This window comes from Dreissena polymorpha, chromosome 1, assembly GCF_020536995.1.
Source record: "Dreissena polymorpha isolate Duluth1 chromosome 1, UMN_Dpol_1.0, whole genome shotgun sequence".
Taxonomy (NCBI): domain Eukaryota; kingdom Metazoa; phylum Mollusca; class Bivalvia; order Myida; family Dreissenidae; genus Dreissena; species Dreissena polymorpha.
The window spans coordinates 30,983,693-31,010,904 of record NC_068355.1 but is presented as its reverse complement, the minus strand read 5'-3'; the positions used below and the strand labels follow the sequence as shown (position 1 = coordinate 31,010,904).

The 27,212-nt window shown below is 35.9% G+C and overlaps 3 protein-coding genes across 4 annotated transcripts in view; 1 reads left to right on the top strand and 2 right to left on the bottom strand.

Moving 5' to 3' along the window:
- LOC127865167 (caspase recruitment domain-containing protein 10-like) overlaps positions 1-3,671 on the top strand; it is a 54,965-nt gene extending 51,294 nt beyond the window's left edge. The window contains exon 15 of the mRNA XM_052405146.1: positions 3,583-3,671. Within this exon, the coding sequence (XP_052261106.1) occupies positions 3,583-3,671 (89 nt within the window). The remainder of the gene's footprint in view (positions 1-3,582) is intronic.
- Positions 1-27,212, bottom strand: part of LOC127875130 (uncharacterized) — a 162,733-nt gene that overhangs the window by 91,776 nt on the left and 43,745 nt on the right. The window lies entirely within an intron of this gene.
- Positions 5,037-6,845, bottom strand: LOC127875150 (uncharacterized). 2 transcript variants are annotated; one of them, XM_052419992.1, is made up of 2 exons: positions 6,724-6,845; positions 5,037-6,564 (listed from the first exon to the last, which is right to left on the bottom strand). In XM_052419992.1, the coding sequence occupies exon 2, from the start codon at positions 5,953-5,955 to the stop codon at positions 5,392-5,394; it is 564 nt and encodes a 187-aa protein (XP_052275952.1). In that variant the 5' UTR covers positions 5,956-6,564; positions 6,724-6,845; the 3' UTR covers positions 5,037-5,391. The 2 variants fall into 2 exon arrangements, with proteins under 2 accessions (XP_052275952.1, XP_052275962.1); XM_052420002.1 differs by having other exon boundaries at positions 5,037-6,266; positions 6,419-6,839.

Below are 27,212 nucleotides of genomic sequence, written 5' to 3'. Positions count from 1 at the left end.
AAGAAAATTCACACCATTTCCCACAGAAGAAATTTCTATGACGTGTTTCATTAAAATGTTTTAAACTGACCAATTGACAAGTGAGTAATATGATAAACACTTTTTAACAATTAAGGAAATCAGTGAAATTTTGTCTGTTGAATTTAGTAACCTAAATATTTGTAACATTGAAGACATGTTGGTTCAAAAATAGTGTCCATGTATATATTATACAATAAGCACTGGACATAGTATCAAAGAACAAGAGCAAGAGCACCGCATAACGGGTGCCAACACTCCCCTGTGGGTGCAGTTTTTAATAAATAAATTATTAGAATAAGCCCGAGTTTATTCCGGCTCAAGACCCAATGTTGTAAAACGCGCTGCGGAATAAAAACAAAACATGTGAACAAAACCTGCCTTGACATGCTTTTTTGAGGAGGAGTTTCAATAACACAAAGGTAATTTTACAAAATAAAGAAACAAATATGATATTATGAATATGAAAACAAGAGGGCCATTATGGCCCTGAATTGCTCACCTGACTAACCAAATACAATCACAAACCAGTTTTCATCAAGATAAACATTCTGACAAAATTCATAAAGATTGGATGAAAACTGTGACCTCTATTGTCTACGCAAGGTTTTCTAATATTTGACCTATTGATCTAGTTTTTGACCCCAGTTGACCCAAATATTTCCCAACACAGATTTCATCAAGATAACCATTCTGATCAAATTTTATAAAGATTGGATGAAAACTGTGACCTCTATTGTCTACACAAGATTTTACATTATTTGACCTAGTGACCTAGTTTTTGACCCCAGATGACCCAAATACAATCCCAACCCAGTTTTTATCAAGATAAACGTTCTGACCAAATTTCATAAAGATTGGATGAAAACTGTGACCTCTATTGTCTACGCAAGGTTTTTCTAATATTTGACCAATTGACCTAGTTTTTCACCCCAGTTGACCCAAATAAATCCCTACACAGATTTCATCAAGATAACCATTCTGATCAAATTTTATAAAGATTGGATGAAAACTGTGACCTCTATTGTCTCCACAAGGTTTTTCTATTATTTGACCTAGTGACCTAGTTTTTGACCCAGATGACCCAAATACAATCCCAACCCAGTTTTCATCAAGATAACATTCTGACCAACTTTCATAAAGATTGGATGAAAACTGTGACCTCTATTGTCTACGCAAGGTTTTTCTAATATTTGACCAATTGAGTTAGTTTTTCACCCCAGTTGACCCAAATAAATCCCAACACAGATTTCATCAAAATAACCATTCTGATCAAATTTTATAAAGATTGGATGAAAACTGTGACCTCTATTGTCTCCACAAGGTTTTTCTATTATTTGACCTAGTGACCTAGTTTTTGACCCCAGATGACCCAAATACAATCCCAACCCAGTTTTCATCAAGATAAACATTCTGACCAAATTTCATAAAGATGGATGAAAACTGTGACCTCTATTGTCTACGCAAGGTTTTCTAATATTTGACCTATGACCTAGTTTTTTCACCCCAGTTGACCCAAATAAATCCAACACAGATTTCATCAAGATAACCGTTTTGATCCAATTTTATAAAGATTGGGTGAAAACTGTGACCTCTATTTTCTACACAAGGTTTCTATTATTTGACCTAGTGACCTAGTTTTTGACCCCAGATGACCTAAATACAATCCCAACCCAGATTTCATCAAGATAAACATTCTGACCAAATTTCATAAAGATTGGATGAAAACTGTGACCTCTATTGTCTACACAAGGTTTTTCTAATATTTGACCTAGTGACCTTGTTTTTGACCCCAGATGACCCAAATACAATCCCAACCCAGATTTCATCAAGATAAACATTCTGACCAAACTTCATAAAGATTGGATGAAAACTGTGACCTCTATTGTTTACACAAGGTTTTTACATTATGGGGTTGTTTACCTTCGGGACTTCAGATAGAAACCATTGCCCGAGCACACTGCTTAACATAAAACTCTGCGTTAAAAAAGCCGAAAACGGCTATAATATGGTCAGCCCAATTTTACTGCGCTGTACCATTTATAATACAACAATACATTGCAGTGTTGATGCGGTGCTTCAATAAAAATCTTTTGGTTTAATAATATCTGTACTTTTCTATTCAATAAGCGTTAAAAACGCAGTACTCGATAAACTTAATGGACAATGTCTTGCCTAAAGCTGTGAGAAAGCGGCGTTTTCATTGGTTGACAGTATTTAAAAGCATGGCTCTGATTGGTTTTCTCTTTCAAGTCCGTGCAAACGCAAGTAGGTCAATCCATTTTGAGATGTCAAATTCACACAAAGAACGGCCTTGACATGGGGTCTGCTCTTGCACGGACGTGAAATACTGGTCTCCTCTGGCAAGGTTAAGGCCAGAAATAAGGTCCCGTGGTGGAATGAGGCATGCTCTAAGGCGGTACAGGATCGTAAAAAAGCATTAACATTTCTTAAAAAGAACCCCGCTGAGCATAATCTTTTTAATTATAGGTTCCTCGAAAATCAAGCAAAGCAGGTCATTTTAGACGCAAAATCTCAAAATTGCAAAGTATTCTGTGATTCAGCAATTATTAATAAGAAAAATACCAGGGGTTTTTGGCAAAAAAATTCACAGAATTAAAGGAAAATCTTTCACCCCTGTACCGCTACTTAAATACAAAGGTGAATTTGCCACTATCCCAAGGGAAAAGGCTCGATTTTTGGTACAGCACTTCCAATCTGTCTCCAGTGACTAAAACCTTCCCATTGAAACTTTGAACTATCAAAAGTGGTTTGAGACGGAGCACCAAAACATTTTAAATGAGCCTGGGGACAAAAGCACGCCTCTTAATTTACCTTTTACTTTAACTGAATTATTAAGCGCCCTTTACATCAGGAGCAAAACTGCCACGGGGCCTGACAAAAAAGCATATTTAATGTTTAAAAATATGCCAGCCATAACTCTTAAAATATGGCTTAACCTTTTCAATCAGGTGTATAGAACAGGCACAGTACCACCCGAGTGGAAGCAGGTCACAGTGATTCCTATTTAAATTATATGTTGTATTGTAGTTGGTGTGTATTCGTAAATGTGGCACAATGTTGAACACCTGCAGACAGGGAATATAGCCGTAATGCTCCAACATAAGACCCTGTCTGTATGGAATTTAAGGAGTATTGGGCTATGAAGAAGAAACGTCCCCCCAGAGTGGCGTTAAGACAATATTTAAAAGAAAGTCAATAGTAATATTAGTATTTTACAGTGAATTACTTACCTGTCGCCAAAAAACGGTTACCTTTATAGGGCCACGTAAGAAATATAAGATAAAACAATGTATTTTACAGTTAAAAATTAAACAAGACAAAGATGTTTCTATATAAAAGTAAATATTGTACATTATGTACAAAGCTGCAAGCATTTATTAATAGGTAAAATACATGATGCCACCCTGGGGGGTTTAAAGAGGGAGAGTTTGGGAGTGTAGGCTGGTGTGGGTCGGGCGAGCCAGCAGAGGTAGGACTACTGGGAAGGGTACAAGGGAGGTAATTGTGGAGGTGAAGTTTTATGATGGTTGTGTCCCCTAGACCAGAGTGAGTGCACGGTAAATGGAAATTACAAATGGAAAATGATGGATAAAAATTTAAGACAATATGATGTTGTTATTCTGAAATAATCCATTAAAATGGAATGGTTAAAGAAATACCAAGTCATACTAAGATGCAGGAAAAAAAAACACAAGTAACCTATAATACTTAATACATAGGGGATGAAGCAGAGTAAAAATGGGACAAAAGTACCTCATTTGCTATATAAGCAAAGTAACAATTTTAATAGAAGTTTACGTAAACAAACAAACAGTAAAGTACAGGTGTACCATATATACTATAATACTTAATATAGCAATTTTAAAAACAACGGCTGTTTGTAAAACATGCATGCCCCCCATATGGGCTGTCCGTTGTAGTGGCAGCCATTGTGTGAATACGTTTTTTGTCACTGTGACCTTGACCTTTGACCTAGTGACCTGAAAATCAATAGGGGTCATCTGTGAGTCACGATCAATGTACCTATGAAGTGTCATGATCCTTGGCAAAAGCGTTCTTGAGTTATCATCCGAAAATCATTTTACTATTTCGGGTCACTGTGACCTTGACCTTTGACCTTGTGACCTCAAAATCAATAGGGGTCATCTGCGAGTCATGATCAATCTACCTGTGAAGTTTCATGATCATAGGCATATGCGTTCTTGAGTTATCATCCGAAAACCATTTTACTATTTCGGGTCACCGTGACCTTGACCTTTGACCTAGTGACCTCAAAATCAATAGGGGTCATTTGAGAGTCATGATCAATCTACCCATGAAGTTTCATGATCCTAGGCATATGCATTCTTGAGTTATCATCCGGAAACCATTTTACTATTTCGGGTCACCATGACCTTGACCTTTGACCTAGTGACCTCAAAATCAAAAGGGGTCATCTGCGAGTCATGATCAATCTATCCATGAAGTTTCATGATCCTAGGCTTATGCGTTCTTGAGTTATCATTCAAAAACCATTTTACTATTTCGGGTCACCGTGACCTTGACCTTTGACCTAGTGACCTCAAAATCAATAGGGGTCATCTACAAGTCATGATCAATGTACCTATGAAGTTTCATGATCCTAGGCCCAAGCGTTCTTGAGTTATCGTCTAACAACCACCTGGTGGACGGACTGACCGACAGACCGACTGACATGAGCAAAGCAATATACCCCCTCTTCTTCGAAGGGGGGCATAATAATTAAAGTACCAAAGAGTTGGTAATGCCCTTTAAAGGGCTAAAATGGGTTTTGCAAGGTGTATGACCCTGCACCGTGCACTCCTGTCTGACATGGCTCTTCGAGTTTGAAGGAGAAGGGGGGTGCCAGAGGGGAAGGGAGGGGGTGCAATGCAGCCAACATACCCCGGTTACTGGACAGCCTCGTCTTTTCTTTTAAATAAAATCTGCTATAAAATATGAATATATTAAGAAACTGAAGAATGTAAATGGTGGACTAACGTCATTCTCTTATAAAAAATGTTTTAAAATAAGGAATACCAGGTCAATACCATTGGCCTGATTTAGAAAGGTTAAGGTTGAACAATAATCCCGTTAAAAAACTCAAAACAAAGTTGTGTTGAAATGACACAAATCCAACACACTAACAATGACTAAATTAGACTTGTGCAAAAATAACATGGTATAAAACAAATCAGTCACATGACTGAATAATAGGGAGGGTGTTGGCTGCTCTCCCTCCCCCAATGACCTAGATCTTGTCAGTTATCTGACGGCCAAGAAGGTATTTGGCGAGGGCAGAGAAGACCGGGCCCCTAGCTGCTCCCTTGGGGTCTAGCACGTTGGAAAGGTTTAAACTAGTCCATGGGAGTGCAATGCAGCTTCGAGGTGGTCCCTCTGCGCCTTATGGTTTGGACAGTGCAGCAGCATGTGGGGCGCAGTGAGGGGTTCCTGGCACCTAGGACATGCAGGGTCTACACCGAGGACATACTTTCCCGTGCCACCGGGTAATAGGGTGGTTCCCATCCTCAGGCGCGTGCTGGCTCTGTCAAGCACAATGCTTGCTGAGTATCTGTCAGGCGGCCTGAGGGTTTTCGCGGGTCGGGTAAAAGTATGTCTACAGGAAGCCAAATTGTCGGTCCGGAAATTCCACTGACCCACGACAAATTTCTTTGTCAGGAAGTAGATCTCAGTAGGTGCCAGGGGCTCCCCAGCATCTATGGCCCCCCTCAAGAGGCCCTCCTTAGCCCCCCTGTCTGCCTGCTCATTCCCACTGATGTTGACTTGTGCTGGACACCATACTAATGTGACCTTTAAAGATTTATCTATGCACTTTTGATGAAGCTCCAAAATGTTAGTTAAAATATCAGGCCTAGATCTGCTATTCCTGTTTTTTAAAGACTCAAGAGATGACATTGAGTCTGTAAGAATAGCAGTTTTAGTATGTTTATTGACCAATATCCAGCACAAAAAGTATTTAATAGCCAACAAGATGTGTTTGTGAAACACAATGTCCCCCTATATGATGTTTGACCTCGAAGGATGACCTTGACCCCTATATGATGTTTGACATTGAAGGATGACCTTGACCCGTCACCACTCAAAATGTGCAGCTCCATGAGATACACATGCATTTCAAATATAAAATTGCTAGCTTCAATATTGCAGAAGTGACATTACATGAGCAATTTTGACCCATATATTTGACCTTGAAGGATGACCTTGACCTTGACCTTTTACCACTTAAAATGTGCAGCTCCATGAGATACGCATGCATGCCAAATATCAAGTTGCTATCTTCAATATTGCAAAAGTATTCATAAAATAAGCGATTTGGGCCACATATATTTGACCTCTGACCTTGAAGGATGACCTTGACCTTTCACCACTCAAAATGTGCAGCTCCATGAGATACACATGCATGCCAAATATCAAGTTGCTATCTTCAATATTGCAAAAGTACTCATAAAATGAGCGATTTTGGCCACATATATTTGACATCTGACCTTGAAGGATGACCTTGACCTTTCACCACTCAAAATGTGCAGCTCCATGAGATACACATGCACGCCAAATATCAAGTTGCTATCTTGAATATTGAAATACTGCAAAAGTTTACATTAAATGAGCGATTTTGACCCATATATTTGACCTTTGACCTTGAAGGATGACCTTGACCTTGACCTTTCACCACTCAAAATGTGCAGCTCCATGAGATACATATGCATGCCAAATATCAAGTTGCTATCTTCAATATTGCAAAAGTTATTGCAAATGTTAAAGTTGGCGCAAACCAACCAACCAACCAACCAATTAACCAACCAACAGACAGACAGGGCAAAAACAATATGTCCCCCACTACTATAGTGGGGGACATAAAAATTCTGCTGTAAAAATAGAGAGATTGTTGCTGAGCCTGTGCGTTTTAGTAATATTTTTGGAAGGTATTACAAAAGAGTTGGTCACCAAACCAGAGTTAGGGCATTTGGAGCCGTCAGTATAAATTTTTAGACGCTCAGCATACTTATTATCTATAAGAGTGTTTCTGACTTGATGAGTTGTGGCAAGTCAGTTTTCGTTATTTTATTGGAGAGTGACAGGTCTACATCAATGGGTCCAAGCATTAAGGGGGGGTCTTGGTGGGCCTCAGATCTGCTACAGGTACCTTGTCGAGGCCTGCACCCTCAACAAGGGTCATAATACTTGCACCGAATGGTAGGGCGATATGCTTACGCTTAAGTATTTTCCCCTTGATGAAGATGCCAGTCCTGACAAGCTTATTAACAGGGTTTGAGCCATGCCGAGACTATGCCCTGGCCCAGAAGTTAAGGGACTGCTGACTATGGCGCAAGTCTAAGGGTAGAATACCGGCCTCCTCTTCAAGCAGTGCACCCGGTGTGCATCTCAGGGCCCTCAGAGCTATCCTAGGTGCCTTATATTGAATGGTATCAGCCATTTTTAGGGCGTTTGGCGTTGCACATGCATAGATCTGGGCTCCATAATCTAGCTTTGGACGTATAAGGGACTTGTAGAGAGTTAAGAGGCTATTTTTATGTGATCCAAAACCTGTGCCTCTTAACATTCTCATTAAATTTAGGTCCCTTTCGCACCTTTCTGCCAAATATTTGAAGTGGTGAGTGAAAGTTAACTGTTTATCTAGGTACATACCTAGAAATTTCACCACTTTTTCAAAGATAATTTTGGTGCTGCCTAAATTTAGTTTAAACCTATTTATTTCAGCTCGATTGCATCGAAAACCTAAGGCTTATATAAGCGCTCTCGAGTCCGATTCCTGGGCCTAGAACCAGTACTTAGTGTCTAAGAGGGAGATCTAAAGAACACTCCCACGGTGGGGATCGCACCCGTGAACTCCCGGTCGCTAGGCAGACACCATATCTATTACACCACGGTGACCTTAAATTAAGTCCATAGGGTGCTGAATTTGGTCGCCAAATAGTACTCCTACTGTTTTGGTTGGAGAAATTTTGAATCCCATTCAATTGCCCATTTCCATATGGAGTCTAAGCCTGCTTGAGCCCTCTTTTGCAGGCGTAACATGTTAGACAAGGTTTTTCTATTATTTGACCTACTATGTGACCTAATTTTTGACCTAGTGACCTAGTTTTTGACCCCAGATGACCCAAATAAATCCCAACCCAGATTTCACTAAGATAAACATTTTGACCAAATTTCATAAAGATTGGATGAAAACTGTGACCTCTACTACGAGGATTACTTATATAAAGTATAAAATACATCACTCATTGCATGAGCACGGATTGCTGAGTGGTCCAAGCAATTTACTTTTAGACTTTTACTCCAGAGGTCAGTGGTTCGAGCCCAGTTGAGTGTTACTTTTTTTCTTTCTTTAATTTTATTCTTGTTTTTTAACTGAAGCCTTTTAGATCCAATGTTTACATTTATCAATATAAAGCATTTAATGACAAACTTCAATACATGCCAAAATCTGTGAAAAGGCCCCTTTAAGTGTAGGAAAACTTAAAAGTATGCTACATGCTTGTTGAGTAATGGGTATTTTGCATAAAGTTGTAACATCATAAATATTTTATAAAAATATGACTATGAATCATTATAAACATAATTATTATCCATTGGTGTTTATATTTGATTTTTTTCAACTGTTTATTGTCTGCAATGATTATAAATAATCATTGCGTTAATAGTGTCACACTGCCATCTTAAAAATTGGTTTCTTGTTGAGCCGTGTATTCTGGTTGGCTATTCCAATTTGAAGATTTGCATACTATAAAATAATAGCCTTAAAACTGACAATGCAAAGGAGGATAATTTCTTGTGACAAAATGTCAACAGACGATGTAGTATTGAAAATAATCATAAAATAATTATTTTGTGTTACTAAGGAACACTATAAGAACAAGTTATAAAAGAGGAAATTGTTCTGATGAATTACAATATTGACCAGTTTTTGTTGCTTTTTTATTAGGCAAAACGATGGTGGCCTGGTCAAATCTTTTTATGGTAACAACTGCATCACTTTATGTCTTTGGAATGTCATATCACATGATTTTACATGATCTATATAACCACGACTCAAAAAGCACCAACGACTCAACAAGAACCTACCATAATAATACAGTTTGTACATGTCATAATATACTTAATAGTTTTCCTATATAATTCAATGTAAAAGCAACATCTTTAAGCGAAAATAAATGCGACATTTTGCACATAGAGACCCACATAACCATACCTTTTCTTAAAGACCATTCTAAGTGGAATTGATGTGTGAAATAAAAAAGACACGTACAAACCAAGAAAGAACTTGACTTAAGTCAAAATCGACTGTTTTTGCACCTTTTTCCAGCTGTTTTCTTGTGGAATGTAACCTTTTTAAGTGCACTGTTTTACTATAGTCTCTACGTTTATCATATTTCATGGATTTAGAGTGAACACCTGTTCATGCCCTAGTTGCAATAATTCAACTCTCAGCTTAGGCTGAGAGTTGCAATGCGCTCTCTCTTGTCCATGGGTGCAAAATGTTATCAACAATTCAAAGGTTAATGAACATTGAAACTGCAAGAGCTTATTAAAATTTACCTATCTAAACCACAAACTCATCCAAATGGTACCATTAAAGCAAGAAATAATTGATTTGTATTGACTTAGGTTTTGTTTTGTACGCTGTATCAGCCATATTGGAAAATTGACCCAATGTTGGTTAGGTCGCAGTACACCAATATTTTGCACGTCGGGTTATGTGTTGGAGCCCATAAAGTCGATAATGATGTGTTATTCGATACAGAATACACTGTTTCAAATTTAAACATAAAACATGTCAGTGAGGAAAGTGTGTTAAAACATCGTCGTGTTTTTATAGGGTGCATGCAAAGGATAACATCCGTAGGTTGCCATTCAGGTAAATTTAACATGTTTATGAAGTTTATTCATTATTTTCCTCAATTTCTCTCGAACGACGTCTGTTTAGTGAAGCGCACGGATTCTCTGCGCTGAACTGCACCCATGTTTATGATGGGGTGCATATGGACTGCCAGAGCCGCCATAGCAAAAATTATCAAAGGCTCTGGCAGTCCGTTTATATGGACTAGTTCATGCCCTACCACTATTCCCAAAACATAAAACCAGAACAATAGTTTAAATTGTAAAACATGCCTTCAAGTCAAATATTTCTAATTTTTTTAGAGAGCACAGCATGAAACGATAAGTATACTGTAACCTACTGGGAATACCCAACAAGGTGATACATAAAATGAAATTGTTATTTACCGTTTATTTTGGACTGCGTCCTTTGCATTGTAACAATTTGGTATATTGAAGGTGCTAAAAAGGTTAAAACGCAAACGACTGGAAGTATTTTAACGAAGAGTTTCTTTTGACGGCTGGTTCTTAAAAACCTAGCCATAGTCGCAATGATACGAATGATGATACGAATCCGAGTGCCTCAAACGCTTTAAAGAGCAAATACAAAATGCGGCGTCTAAATAGTTTAGAGTTATTACCGGTGTAAACCTAACAATATTTCGAAAGGACACTGTTGTCTATGACAATTATTTGTAACAATTAAGATCGGAATTTCTTTTTGCATTGTATAGAAATGAACAGGACACGAACATCTAATGTGATTTTTGTACTTATAAATATTACATTCACACAAATGGAATTTCGCATCATCATTCTGAAGAGTACCCGCGTTAGTCCGACAGCGATCAACCACGATTATTTATTGTCGGTTCAAGTACTACTTAATATTTTGTGTACTTTGTAATAATACTACAAAGTACCCGGGGTACGTAAAATATACTTAAAAGTTTCCTGGAGTAAAACTAGAGATTTCAGAGAAGATTTACTCCTTCATAAAATCAAGCACAACTGAAAACTCCGGAGTAGCCACAATAAGAAGTAACGGATTAATCCACTCTGATCCAACCTCAAAGGCCAACATTTTAAACCAACAGTTGAATCCGTCTTCTCCCGTCCCCAGCCTCGTAGCCTCAAACAACTTGCTAAGAGTGCTATACCTTACCACTCCCACCCACCGATGCCCTCAATAAACATTACTGTCCAAGGAATTGATAAACTCGATCCTAACTGCCCTGAATCCAAATAAAGCATCAGGTCCAGATGAAATCTCCCCTAGGCTACTCAAAGAACTGCACAGTGAAGTTGCCCAACGCTAACAAGTATTTTTCGGAGGTCACTTGACACAGGCATTGTCCCAGATGACTGGAGACATGCAGTTATTTCCCCTGTCTACAAGAAAGGTCAACAAAAGCCCTAAGCTTGCAACTATCGGCCCATTTTCCTTACCTGCATTGCATCCAAACTTATGGAACACATCATGGTATCAAATATTATGAATTACTTTGACTCCCACAATATATTAAGCCCACAGCAGCACGGTTTTAGGTCTAGACGTAGCTGCGAGACCCAACTCATATGTTTTACCCAGAAGATTGCTGATCTAGAACTCGGTCAGCAGTCTGGTGTCATTATAATGGATTTCAGCAAAGCCTTCGACAAAGTAGATCACCATAAACTAATTCACAAACTTAAGCATTTTGGTATAGATAATAAGGTCTCCTCTTGGGTCCGCTCATTCCTCCAAAACAGGTCACAACAAGTTCTTGTCGAAAGAAAAAGCTCCGATAGACTACCAGTCCTCTCTGGAGTCCCCCAGGGTTCGGTCCTCGGCCCTTGCCTCTTCCTCGCTTACATAAACGATCTACCATGCGGATAGCATCAAAAGTCGGGCCCGCCTTTTTGCTGATGATACTGTCGTTTATCTTACCATCAAATCCTTATCTTCCGCAGAAAGCTTACAGCAAAATCTTCACCTTTTAGAGTTATGGGAGCGGAAATGTTCTATGGAATTAAATCCCGACAAGTGTGAGATCCTAAGAATCCATAACGAAAGCCTGTCATATTCCCCTATAGGTTACATAACATAGAACTCAGGTCAACTGAACAGTCCAAATATTTAGGAGTCACATTAGGTCAAGATCTCAATTGGGCCCCTCATATAAACAACATTACCTCAAAGGCCAAAAATACTCTCCGTTTCATTAAAAGGAATAACAAAACTGACAATAAAAAGGTCAAAGAAGCTGCTTACAAAACATATGTCCGCCCCCAAGTTGAATACTGTTCCACAGTTTGGGACCTCTGGCAGAAATACCTTATATACAAAATCGTTCGAAATGATTCAGAGATCTGCAGCCCGTTACATATTTAATGACTATAGTTACACCAGTAGTGTCTCCTATATGATTTTGCCCCTTAATTGGAAAACCCTAGAATACAGAAGACGCCAGGCCACTCTTGTAATGTTTTATAAAATCAGAAGCGAGTTAGTTGCAGTTGATCAGCACCATCTTATTCCCACCAGAAACCTAAATTACCTTATCCCACATTCCAGAACAAAGTACCATTTAAACTCATTCTTTCCCAGGGCAATACGGCTATGGAACGGTCTTCCTACCGATATACAGCCCCAATCTACTGGATTCTCATTCACTCTAGACCCCTTACTTTTGTTTTTAACCTTAGTTTTCCTGTAGATCTTTTATCTTTTAAACTTAATTAACCCATTCTTTGCACATCATTTCTAAAAACTAAAGCATTGTCAGTACGAAGTTGAAGTTGAATAATATTTCACGGCTATACGAAATAACGCGGACATCCCTTATACATGTGAGCAGTGTAAGAGAAGAAATCCAACCGACGACTATGGCGCAACGTTCGTCGTATAGACATCTCTGTTATCCACTAGTGATGCTACTGAGATGTATTCTGTCTCAACTAATGATGGCACTGAGATGGACGACAGCACGATGAATGCCACTAATATTGACCCACTGGTAGTCCCTTTCAACGTTGATGGTACTATTAACGATAAACCAGAAACAGAAGAAGACAACATACTGCCTGAACCATTGTCGACTACTGTGTTAGAAGAGACAGAGATTGTGTTTGAAGAAATCGAGGATGGGACAAAGAAAGGAACACCCTTGTTAGTGGGAAGTGATGGGTATAGGTACTTCCAGAAGAAGACACAAAAGAAATCAGTGTTTTGATCATGTTCCGTGACAAGTGCCAAGTGTAGGTGTTATGCCTCAGTCATTCAAAAAGGAAATGTGTTTACTCGTGGTCCCAACCAACATTCCCATCAACCAGAAACAGCATTGCTAAATAAAGTGAAGTTCAGTGTTCAGGTTAAGCAGGAAGCCCGTCATCAGCCGTACAAGAGTTCGACTGCTATATGAGTTGAGGCGCGGAGAAGGTGAATGGACTCGAACCAACCGTCCGTTCCAGTTGCGAACAGTTTGGCCAGGCAGGCAAATCGCGCCCGTGAGAAAATTCGACCTAAACCTCCAACTGACTTGAACTTTGCAATTGACATGGACTTTCTAAAGTGCCCTGAGTTTCTTGTGGCAGATGTCTACTGCGGCACCGCCACACACAAACAGCTAGTGCTCCTGTCATCGTGTAAGAGGTGGTTCTTGGATGCGACGTTCAGTGTTCTGGGTGATCCATTCGCGTCTGGCCAGTTGGAAGCAACTGCCAATGGTGTTCATCCTCATGTCCAGGAGGCGCACCGAGGACTACGTGAAAGTTTTCACCGCAGTGAGAGATGCCCTTGTATCCGTGAACGGCGAGAACTTCTTTATAGACTTTGAGCAAGGTAATAACTTAATCATAGCTTAAAGGGGCCTTTTCACAGATTTTGGCATATTTTGAAGTTTATTATTAAATGCTTTATACTGATAAATGTAAACATTGGATCTTAAAAGCACCAGTAAACAAATCAAGAATAAAATTAAAAAAAGGAAAAAAAGAAGCCGGTACCAGGGCTCGAACCAGTGACCCCCGGAGTCCTTGAGTTAGACTGAAGTAAAAGCGCATTAGCCCTCTCGGCTATTCCGCCGGGTACACACAGTTTAAGTATATTTTACATTATATAAGCAATCTTCGTTGTTTCGTAAATTTAAACGACAACAACAGAACTCTCCAAATTATTCAATCGTTTCGCGTTGCAACTCTTTATAATTTTTAGGTTTTCAAATCGTCAAAAGATACATATAATGGCTATATTGGACTATGGTAAATGTTAAGTAATACTGTTTCCTCACAAATATCATAACTAAAACGAAAATTTGCGAATCTGAAACAACTTTTTTCAATTTTGTCAATTTACCAAACCGTAAAAAGATCACTTTAGTTGTCATAAAAATAGCAATAATAGAAACTGAACTTTATAAAAAAAAATAATATAAAATTAAATGTTATGATTTATTTTTTAGCTACTTGGTTAGCCGTACGACAAGTGTTTCCCGGAACTACCATAAAGGGGTGCTCGTTCCACTTACAGCAGGCGGTTTGGAAGAAGATCGGAAATCTCGGCGTAAGGACCACATTTATACATGGAGCGGGCTACAATATACCACTACCTCAGACAGATCATGATGTTGCCATATCTTCCAGCCAACCATATTGAGCGGGCGTTTGAGGAACTATACCAGAGAGACAACACAGATCAACTTCGCAGTCTGGTCATTTACATGGAGAGACAGTGGATGAACCCTCCGATCTTTGATATCCCCTCCCCTCCTGGTCCGTGTTTGGTATCATAATCAGAACCAACAACGATGTTGTAGGTATGCACCATTAAAGACACGATCGACTGCTTCTGTAATTTCATTTCATATTGTAAAACTTTGTAATTCAATAATTGTTGACATACCGGATTGCTTTTAGTAATAAATTGTTATTAGCTTTTTTATGATTGTGTTTATTAAAATAAGCCCCATTTAGTTCGTCTTGTTTTGAAAACGTGTGAAATGTTAAACGTTTATTTTGACGGCATGCTTTCATTTTCTGTTCAAAGATTGTCTATAACAATCAGTTCGGGGTTTCCTCTCCACCGATGAACCAGTTTGGAGGTTTCGGCCAACAATATCAAAGCACCACGAACCCCTCCATGAACCCCACTTTGAACCCCGCCATGAGCCTGATGAGCCCTCCTCCTTGGGCCACGGGATTGATAGAGGACATAAAAACAATCAAGCAACAGAACAACATTGTAGTATCAAAGATAGACAAAATTGAAGAAGCCGTCTCTAAAATCACTCTTAAGGTAGAACAGTTAGAACTTCAAGTAAAATCTATGGAAAACAGCTGCAACTTTATAAATGGACAGTTCGAAGAAACTAAATTAAAACTTAACAAATCAGAAGAGCAGATCAAAATTTTCAACGAAAAAACCAACAAATTCGAAAATATCCTGCACACTTATCAAACAAAATTAACCCAGATTGAGGACTCAAATGATAAATTGGAATTTCATAGTCTAAGAGAAAATCTACTATTTCATGGAATAAAAGAAACATCAAATCAAGAAAATTGCGAAGAAACCATTAAGACATTAATTCGAGATGTGCTACGGATTGAAAAGAACATCGAGCTCGATAGAGTACACCGTATAGGAAAAGCTTCACCCGGGAAAACACGACCCATCGTGGCAAAATTTCACCATTACTCTGACCGAGAACTCGTCCGAAAAGCCTCAATCGACAACAACCAAGATCTAAGGACGCTACACCAAGGAGTTGGAATTCAACAAACGAAGGCCACACTCGAAAAAAGACGATCCAAACAGCACATAGTTGACAGAGAACGCACAGCTGGAAGAATCACCAAATGGGCTGGATCCAGACTACTAGTAAAAGGACAGAACGGCACCTACCAAGAAATAAATAATTAGGACAATGGAAAGTTAAAAATCATTTCGTGGAATGTAAACGGACTTATACGAAAACTAAATGACATTGACTTTTTAGAATATATTAATCAATATGATATTATCTTATTAAGTGAAACTTGGACCAACAAAAATAGAGTGCAAAATTTAAACATACAAAACTTTGAAAGCAGACATATTTATGGACATAAATCTTATGGAGTTAAAAAAGGCCGACAAGCCGGAGGTATTTCTGTTTATTTTAAAACTGCTTTAAAAGATAAAATATCAATTGTAAAAGTAAATGATTATGGCATAATATGGTTAAAATTAGATAGCAAAATGTTAAATTTTGATAAAGATGTTTACATTTGTTGTACTTACATTCCACCACCTAGTTCAAAAGTCTTAAAAGATGTAGATTTTGATTTTTTCGAAGAAATTGAAAATAACATAGAACAATATTGCACCTTAGGATACACTTTTATCGTAGGAGATTTAAATTCAAGAACTGGCTTATTATCCGATATATTAGAACACGATAAACATTTAGATGATTATAACAACGTTAATACAAATTCAAGTGAACTAAATTTTGGACACATTCCGAAGCGAATGAATGAAGATCATATAATTGACTTTCAAGGCCGAGCTTTAATCTCCATGTGCAAATCAACCAACCATATCATAGCTAACGGTCGTATGCCCGGAGATAGAACAGGTAATTACACTTTCACCTCAACACGTGGTCTTAGCGTAACCGATTATTTACTAACACACCACGACACATTCCATCGGAATGTCATTCATGAATTTGAAATACTTGATTGGACTGAATTCTCGGATCATGCTGGGCTCTATTTTAGTTTTCTAACAGTAAATAATATTAACTTACAAAACAACAAAAAGGAAACAAAACAACAAGAATTAAAAATAATATTTGATAATGACAAATCACAAGAATTTAACTTGTTAATAGATGAAAATATACAAGTATTAAATACAATTTTTACTGAAACTAATGTTAATAATCAAATTAATATTCTTACACAATTTTTACACGAAAATAGCGTTCAGACATTTGGAAAAGTGTTTACGATTAATAACAATAAAAAGCCGCATCAAAAACCGCCAGAATGGTTTGATAATACTTGTAGAACTGCAAAATGCAATTTCCGTAACGCAAAAAACAACTTTAATAAGAATAAGTCCAACCCAAATAGACAACAATTTGTACATTACAGAACAAATTATAATGTAATTCGAAGAAAAGCAAAATATAGATACAAAATGAATGAAAGCACGAGGTTATATAACATTGCAAAAACACAACCAAGAACGTTTTGGAAAACACTCAAAAAATGCTATAAACCTAATAATAAAAATACAAATCAACCTAAAATTAACGAAATGTTCAATCATTTTAATGACTTAATCGGAAACGAACCAAGTGACAGTATAGATAATGAAATAAACGAACATAATTTAAATACACCACAAACCGTAATTGAACAACTCGATTCACCAATTACAGAGTCGGAAATATATCAAGCAGTTTTCAAACAAAACAATGGCAAATCTAGTGGACCTGATGATATTTCAGCTGAAATAATTAAAACAACATACAATTCTATTAAACCGTACCTCAAAACCATATTCAATACAATATTTGATACTGCACAATATCCTGAAAGCTGGGGAGTGGGTTACATCACACCAATATTTAAAGGCGGAGATCCGAGCGATACCAAAAATTACCGTGGAATAACATTAAATAATATTTTATCAAAGATATATTCTCAGGTACTTTTAAACAGAATGACTAAATGGTGTGATGAAAACAAAATTATATCTGTCACCTCAATTTGGTTACCAAAAGGGAAAGAGCACAGTCGACTGTATCTTTATACTGAACAGTATAATCAACAAAGTGTTAAACTCTGGTCAAAAATTATATTGCATTTTCATTGATTATGCTAAATGTTATGACAGTATAAATCGTTCACTACTATGGCAAAAGTTAATCACCGAACAAATAAGCACTAAAATGATTTCTGCACTCAAAGCGATGTATTCGTCGGTGAAATCAGCCGTCCGGTTAAACAATGAAATATCCGAATATATCAATTCATACTCTGGTGTTAAACAAGGAGACCCTTGCTCAAGCATCCTATTCATGATGTTCGTTAATGACATTATCGAAAATATTAATTCTAATATTGAAGGAATCATATCGATCGACGATATAAAATTCTTTTTATTATCGTATGCTGATGACCAAGTCCTATTTTTAACTTCACCCACATCAGCCCAACTAATGTTAAATGACATTGAAAACTATTGTAATACATACAAATTAAAAATAAACATAAGTAAAACAAAAGTTGTTATTTTTGAAAAAAGTAACCGACAAACAAGTTTCAACTTCACTTTATATGGTGAACCGTTGGAAATAGTCGCATCATTCAAATATCTTGGTGTAACTTTATTTAAAAACGGAAACTGGTATAAAACAATAAAATCAATATCAGAACACGGTAACAGAGCACTTCATCGCCTTTTTTCTGTTGTAAACCAATATGAATTCCCTACTAAAGAAAAATTAAACCTTTTTGATAAATTAGTAACCCCCGTTCTTCATTACTCTGCGGAAATCTGGGGACATGATTCAGGAAAAGAATTAGAAATTATACATACAAAATTTTTAAGAAAAATCCTTTGTGTCAACAAATCAACAAATCTATCAGCATTGTATGGAGAATTAGGACGATACCCTTTATCAGTGATACGTAAATTACACATATTTAAATATTGGTTTAAATTAATATCATGTACAAATGATAATCCCATAAAAATAACATACTCATTCATGTTCAATGACGCAGAACAAAACATAACATACAACAATAGAAATTGGGCTTATCAAATCAAATCAATACTCGAGCAGCTAGGTTTAACTTATGTATGGAATGAACAAGAAACCCTGACAGAAAAATCTGAACAAACATACACTTATAATCTTATTAAACAACGATTATTTGATCACTATAAACAGCACTGGTACAGTGAAATCATTAATTCGTCAAGACTAAACACATACTGCCGCACGAAGAACACGTTTAATACCGAACCATACCTGGATATCATTACAACGAAGAAATTTAAAATAGCACTAACTCAATTCCGCCTATCATCACACAGATTAGAAATAGAACGAGGTCGATACATCAATATTGCACGTGATAACAGAAAATGTAAATTTTGTAATCTAAATGTTGTAGAAAGTGAATACCATTTCTTATTAATTTGTCCATTATACAAAGATATAAGAAAAAAATATTTAAAGTCATATTATCAAGCATGGCCAACATTAAATAAGTTTGATATGTTAATGGGAACACAAAATAAAAAAGAAATCATTAATCTTTCAAAATACATATATAATGCGAATTGTTTACGGAACAATTTAGAGACACATTAATTAATCTACGTAGACTAATTTTTTCTCTCAGAATTCGATGAGCACTGATACGTATCGATGTTAAAGTGAAAATAATTTCGCAAAATAATGTATTCTGTGTCACATGATTTTATTACCAACTGTCATTATCGATGTTAAAGGAACATATCTTATGTTATAAATCAGTAAAATATTTGTGTCACATGATTTTATTACCAACTGTCATTATCGATGTTAAAGGAACATATCTTATGTTATAAATCAGTAAAATATTTATGTCGTATCTTATGTTATAAATCAGTAAAATATTTGTGTCACATGATTTTATTACCAATTGTCATTATCGATGTTAAAGGAACATATCTTAGGTTATAAATCAGTAAAATATTTGTTAACTTCTTCCATTGCATAGTTTTCATAATTATTATCTTATTCTCATAATTATTATCATCCATGTCTTTACACGTGTATATTATACATTTGGCTAAAAAGCAATTTTATGCTTAAAAGCTAATAAATGTTGTTGTTGTTGTTGTTTAATGAGACATTTTGTATGATAGTTTGGTTTAATTAAAGAATAATGGAATGTCTTTGTGTTAGTTATGTTTTGAAAACGTGTGAATTGACGAAAATTAATTAAGCCGGCATGCTTTCATTGTCTGGTCAAAGATTTATTAATAAGACAAACGGTATGACAGTTTGGCGTGATTAAAGAATAAATAAGGTAACACGCTTAACCAGACAACAATGCTGTTTGCAAAGTAATTATAAGGGCTGACTATATATAAAGAAGGTATCTGAATGAGCCCAAAGTATGTGTTTTGTTTGTGTCGGACAATACTATTTGTGACTTGGAATACGATTGCTATATAGTTGTGTGGGTTTCAGTGCATCTGCCATGTGTTCAAACATATATGTGCTTATTTGATGTCGGATACAATAATTTTCTAGTGTTAGTTAGTTTTGTGTTTGTGTTTCTGCAATGGCAGAAGTGGCAAATTGTATACATTGTGGAAAGACAGTTGGGCAGAGGCAACTTGCTGTTTTTTGCGATGCCTGCGAGCGATGGCAACACATAGGCTGTGATTCTGGTAAGTAAACTTATAATATAATTATTTGTTGTGTCTTACAATTTTTAGGTCAGGCAGCTTTTGTTTCCCCATAAATAATGAATCTAAATTGTTGGATACTTGCATATTATCGGGTAATCAACCAATGTCCGTTAATCCGGTGACACATAACAGATGTGTTTTACGACCTGATAACGATCTTAAAACCTTTCAGATAAATGTCAGAAGTCACTGGACCGTTATCTTTGCGTTATTTGGGTGATGTATACCGCTTTAAACTATTGCTCATGGTGTAATATTGAATGTGTTTACAGTTTTTTTTACTTGTCAGTACAAATATATTTTAAACGTTTGTATAAATCCTTAGTATTGAACATTACTATCTGCTGAAATGATTGAATATTATGATAAAATGTGCATTTTATATTTATGATAAGAATTTACATTAACCTTTTATTTAATATCCTTCATGTATATATATAAGTCGCATATTTTGAAAATAATTACTTTGTCAAAAAAGGCGTGAAAACTCGACACTAAATAAAGAAATATCGTATTGTTTGTTAAGTGTATGTGCTTGACATATTTTTAAAATAGCATTTTGTTGTGGTAATTCTGACGCTATTGGTTATTGAGATATCGCTGTTGACAAAAAGCCATTCAGTTTGACATGTAAGGTTCGTTTGTCGGGATATGCTAAACTTTAAATTGAAACAGAACCAACATATTATCAAATAAGACGAATACTACCACCAATAATGTTTATTAATATTTTTTTCATGATTGATTGAGTTATTGTAAATATCGTACTCTATGTTGGCCTCTTCTTATTGAAAATGCGTGTATACTGCCAATGTCATGCGAATATGGATCTTATTTCTTAATATCCACCTTCACACTTTATTATCGCCTCTAATTAAACTATCTCTATTTAAAGAACATATTACTGCGAACTTAATAGTACCCCATTATAATACCATTCTAGCTACCGCTACCGTAGATCATATTTCAGTAAATAAGATTACTTCGGAATTATAAAATTTCGTATGCTGTGATTAGAAGATATAGAAATTTATTAACTGTACTGTGATATCCACATAAAATAATGACTTTACCTGTATTGCTAGGAATTTTACGCGTTTATAAATGCACAGAATACCTAGTGTATAACATTATTTATCGAGCGGACAGATGCATTAATCTGCGCTGGACCGCGCGTTGGGTATTTACTGTTTAGTAACATCTTAATACCATCATTTTTAAACTGATAACGGAATAATAAAAAAAATCGTTAAGACAGACAGACACACAATTTGATTGTCGAATACAATCAGTACATAGCCATAAAAACATTATACATATTTCAATTAAAAAGCATGTCAAGAAAAAATGATTCATAGAATTTAGTTTACTTACGGAGAATGTTCTTAACATATTCGATGCGAGTTTAATATATGAGATCTAACTTTTAATAAACAATTATATATTAAGTTAATTATTATTACTTATAAATAACATTTAAGCTTTCCTATAAAAAGAACGTTTAACATTTAAGGATTCTTATTTAAAGATACTGTGTACGTGCTTGAATTAAATCTTTTTCTGTATTAAAATGTTCTAATAAAGTATAAATTTCAGATTTGGCACGAATCTTTGTATATTGATAGATCTTCTATTAATCCCGGTAGTGTTTATTACCAATTATTGTCAATTAGTGTAAATTATAACATCAATCAATATGTGTCATAAATAGGGCGTACCCGAGATACAAACATGAGCCGATGTTGTCTACAACAATAACGATTGCCACACTTTACCTTTAATTGAGAATTACAGACGTGTTAATCAATAAGTGTTTTCTATCAATAACTGTAATAGATAACATCAAACAGTAGGTGTCATACATATGGTGTACCCGAGATGTAAACATACAAGTCAGAAACGCGAGTCTTACACCCATACTGGCATTTTAAAATATACTTTTGACTGCTTAACTCTAATAACATGTATAACATATAAATAAAAATGTGTCATTTAAAGATACGTTTACACATGTGTATAATTGTTATAAAATATTCATCCCATATTGTCGTTGAATGTTCATACTATGAATTTGTTATTAAATCATAGGTATATCCCTGGCAGAATACAAAGCAGCAACAAGAGGCGAAAGAGAAATTCACTTTCTATGTGCAGAATGTTGCAGAAGCATTCCCACTATTCATAGTGTGCCTGAGGACGAAAGGGTATCACATGTTGACCCAGATTTAACACAAGTATTCGCTCATAACAAATGCTTTCCGTTTTCTGAATTTCAGTTATTTTTGTTGATATTGTATCACAAAGATTACTCAATCTTTCTGTTTATGTTGTTTGAACACATAAATGTTTCTCCTTTAGTTAGTAGAACCTGATAGTGCTGACGCGACATTTCTGAATGGGGACGTTTATTCTCCTATGGCCGCCCCGGTTGCAGAATCAACAGTAATCCATCACGTAAGTATATTATATAATATTCCCTTCCGCGAATTAGTTTGATTATAATTGTGCGGTTCTGACGATATTAAACAGCTGATATTAGAATATAATTTTATTACATACACATTACTTACAAAATTACTTTCCGTTTTACGCGACAACGAAGGAAGAACACGTCTCTCCAGGGAAAAATCTTCAAGCTGTGGGAAGCGTACGAGAGCGGAGAATTGTCAGTCAACGGCCTACTGAGGAAATGCAGTGGCTTAATACATTTATTTCACAAAGAGTATTATATATATGACAAAATGTTTCGTTGCACGCTGTCATTTAATTTGGGGCGAGTTGTCTTTCGATTGGGGCGAGTTGTCCAATATATTTGGGGCGACTTGTCCAGATTTTCGGGGCGACTTGTCCTGGGGCGAGTTGGCTTTGGGGCGAGTTGTCTGGTAACCCTATATACTACCTTCCTCGGTGGGGGGGGGGGGGGGGGGGTATGAAGGTATGCAGGTATAAGAATGAATAACAACAATAACCACGTTGGGATATCAACAAACTTCGTGTCTTATGTAAACTTGACATCGAGCGAACCGTGGTCCTAACGTACGTCTGCAGAAAAGGGTGGCGTTCACGAGACAATCACGCACTCTTGGTGGGGGAGGGCGCTGGGTACATATTTGCCACTCAACAAGCACTTGATTTATGTATAATTTTCATATATTATTTGCATACTCCTGTAATAATATAAATTACACTATGTTTAGAATTATGTGGCTTTTGAACAACATATAAATATTGTCGTATAGTAAGTCGGTATTGTTCTCTAATTAGTTTTATAACACTCTATGATGATTGAGAATACTAAACAACAACTGAAGTTGTGTATTTTATGTAATTTTACTATTAATTGTTTAACAATGTTTTGCAGTAACTCAAATTATTGTAAATGCTCTATACATGTATGTTCTATACAAGAGGGCCTGAAAGGCCCAAGGTCGCTCACATGAGATACAAAGGAACCTACCTCTGTGCAGCCCAAGGTTTTAATAAAACAAATGTTATGACCACTGTTATTGACAACTGAACTATAAATGTGACATCTAGAGGCTAAACAAGGTTTTACTATAGTCATTTAAGAAAAAATGTCACACTTTTCTGGATCCCGCGATAACTTAAAAAGTTCTAAATATTTTTTCATGAAACTTAAAAAAATGGATAGATGTCGATATGGAGATTATGCACGCCATTTCATTTTGTTCCTACGTCAAGAATTATGGTTGCTATGGCAACAAATAGACAAGAAGTTTTGCTGAAAATGGTGGATTTTCACCGGTAGGGTCCAGATTGCTTGACAATACTCCTGTTATTCATGACTCAGGATTTTTAACACTATACATATATATTGGTTATGTTATCAGATGTTCGGTAGTATATTAGTACATCGTATTGGTTGTACTAGATGTCAACAGTTAGTTATTTTGATTAGTAGAAGCAATTAAAGAATAAACTGACAAAGGTTTATTCATATTATTTATTATTGACAAATATATATGGTTATTTAAATAGATTATATTCAAAACCCTTCTTTTCTCTAAGTATGTGTTACTTTTTAAGCAGTGACGAGAAGTCCCCAATCACTTTCTTAAGCTCATCACGTTCCTCATCAGTACATGTTAAATACGGCAAAAAATAAACATCTTTTTGCTTAGTTTCTATGACAAAATATTTCTTACCAGGTGCATTGTCTGAAATTTCTGTAACAGGGATTATATCAGCCTTATTTTTGTACACATCAAGTCGTTTCCACTTTCTGTCAACAAATGACAGTTTAACTTTTTCATTTTCGTCATCAACATACATTCTTGCAATAATGCACTCAGCTTTGTTTGCTGAAAGCCATATGGCATTAGTCGAAAAACCAAATAATGCCGCTGAAAACATAAAAGCAACCACAGGAAGACCTGAGAAAATCATTACAGGGATTCCAATTGTCACAATAACAATTTGGAACCTTCTCATTTTTTGAATGAATTCCAAACTTTTGATTCCAGGGTAACTGTAAATAATTCTGTATGTTTCAGATTTTGGAACTTCATCTTTTCTGTCATCTGCTGTTGTGTTGTCCGATTTGTCATCACCCTTACTTCCAACAGTTGAGGCTTTATTGCCAGTTGAGTAAAAACTAACGTCCAAAAAGGTAATCAAGTTTGTTTTTTCACAAAGTTTCCAATCTTGGTTTTGTAAAATATTTGATCTGGTGTTATTCTCTCGCCGTTTATGTAGCAATGCATGGTGGTAAAATGTGCATACTGATGCTTGTAACTTCTGAGGACCACGTAGTGCAGCTGATCTAAGTACAAGGTTCAGATACATGGCTGTCACTCTGTAAAAAAACAAGACAGTAAAAAAAATTAACGTTTGAAAATATTGAAAAAAATATAAACATTTGAAAGAAATTAAAATAAAAGCAACAAGAGATTTCTTTGTCAGAAACACAATGCCCCCTATTGCGCCGCTTTGAAACCATAAATTTGACCTTTGACCTTGAAGGATGACCTTGACCTTAAGCCACTCAAAACGTGCAGCTCCATGAGATACACATGAATGCCAAATATCAAGTTGCTATCTTCAATATTCAAAAAGTTATGACCAAACTTTAACAAAGGTTAAAGTTTTAGGAACGAAAAATACAATGATATTTGACCTTGAAGGATGACCTTGACCTTGACTTTTCACCACTTAAATTGTGAAGCTCCATGAGATACACATGCATGCCAAATATGAAGTTGCTATCTTCAATATTGCAAATGTAATAAAACTTACACCAAGGTTAAAGTTTTGTGACACACACATACAATGACTGACTGACAAGACACAATGACAGACAGACCGACAGACAGACAGACCAAAAACAATATACCCATGATCTTTCCATCCAGGAGCATAAAAAAAGGTTCAATAATAGTAATGAATTAGATTTTTGTATTACAGCAAATCTTCATATTTAAGCAAGTATCTTAAACACCTGTGTCATCAAACAACGCATTAACTGAAATATATGCAGTATTGTTACAGCAGATCTAATATTTATTAAAATTTATGAATACAACATTGAATGAACACAAAATTGGTATTGTTTTAGTCATGGGGTGTATGGTCCGAAAAAATTGGTCCGTATTGTCCTAGTCTTGTCTTTACTGTATTCTCAAGTTAAAAAATCAAGAACATTAGTGCACAGCGAAATAATGTCTATGAACGTAAAATTTAGTGTTTTTTAAATCTAGATGTTGGTATAATTAGTATAATGATTAACTGTGCACATAACGGCTTTCGTTTTAAAGGCACCATTCATGATCATATTGATGTAGGTGTACGTTAGCCTCTAAAAATAAAAGCGGTTTCATAACACAGATCAAATTCAGTGATAACCTTTAAATATTTAAACAATGTTTATACCCCGTGTTTGAAGTAATGCCACTTAAAAAAAAGGTCTAAAGCGCCAAATTAACTATCAAACAACTTACTTTCCATGAACATTTACATGCAAACCTGAAAATATTGACGATATATACGGTGACACAAGTTCTTCTCATCAATATTACGTAGACGCATTAATGGTGTAAAGAGCGGTGTCAAGTTTATTGGAGACTTTTCTAACGCAACACTTTTCAAACTTGAATATCTCGATCAGTAATGGGTTAAGATTTTTATTTAAAATTTCACATTTGATCATTTGACAATTAATATTCTGTGCAAGATGACGATAAAATCATTCATCCTTGACAGGGACCTATATTTTGTTTGTATAGGTCCCTGTCCTTGACAATCAGGCGCTTTTGTTCGTGAGGTAGGTGTGGTTTCATTTTTGTCGCACGTGAACATGGTGAAACGCGATATGATTCTAATGTTATTTCAATTTCTTCATTTAAGGTGGACTGATACATCAGGAAAACATAAATTTAACTTAAAAATCAATAAGTGTCGTATACAATTTCAGGAGCGCAACAGCTTAATGGACATGGCGCAGGCTACCTTCTCCACTTTTTGAAGCATCCGATCTTCACGGATGAATGATTTCATCTTTTGCTTGTAAAAACTGTTGTCAAATGATCACATGTACACTTTTTAATCAAAATATTGATTTATAACTGAGATATTTAAATTAGAAAAATGCTGCGTTCGAAAAGTCATCAAGTGTAGTACAACGCGCTATATAATTCCAATTCAATTTCAATTTCAGCAGGAGGTTTTTACACCACGAAAACATAACGTTAATTAGAAAAACAATATGGCTCGTATAAGCGCAATGTAACTAGCCGGTCGGTTATGAAGACGTGTAAGTTAATGCGTATTACTTTTCACTTTATTATTTTACTATGTACCATTTTGAGAAATGTACTTTTTCAATGTGTTTTTTATTATTTTTTTTATG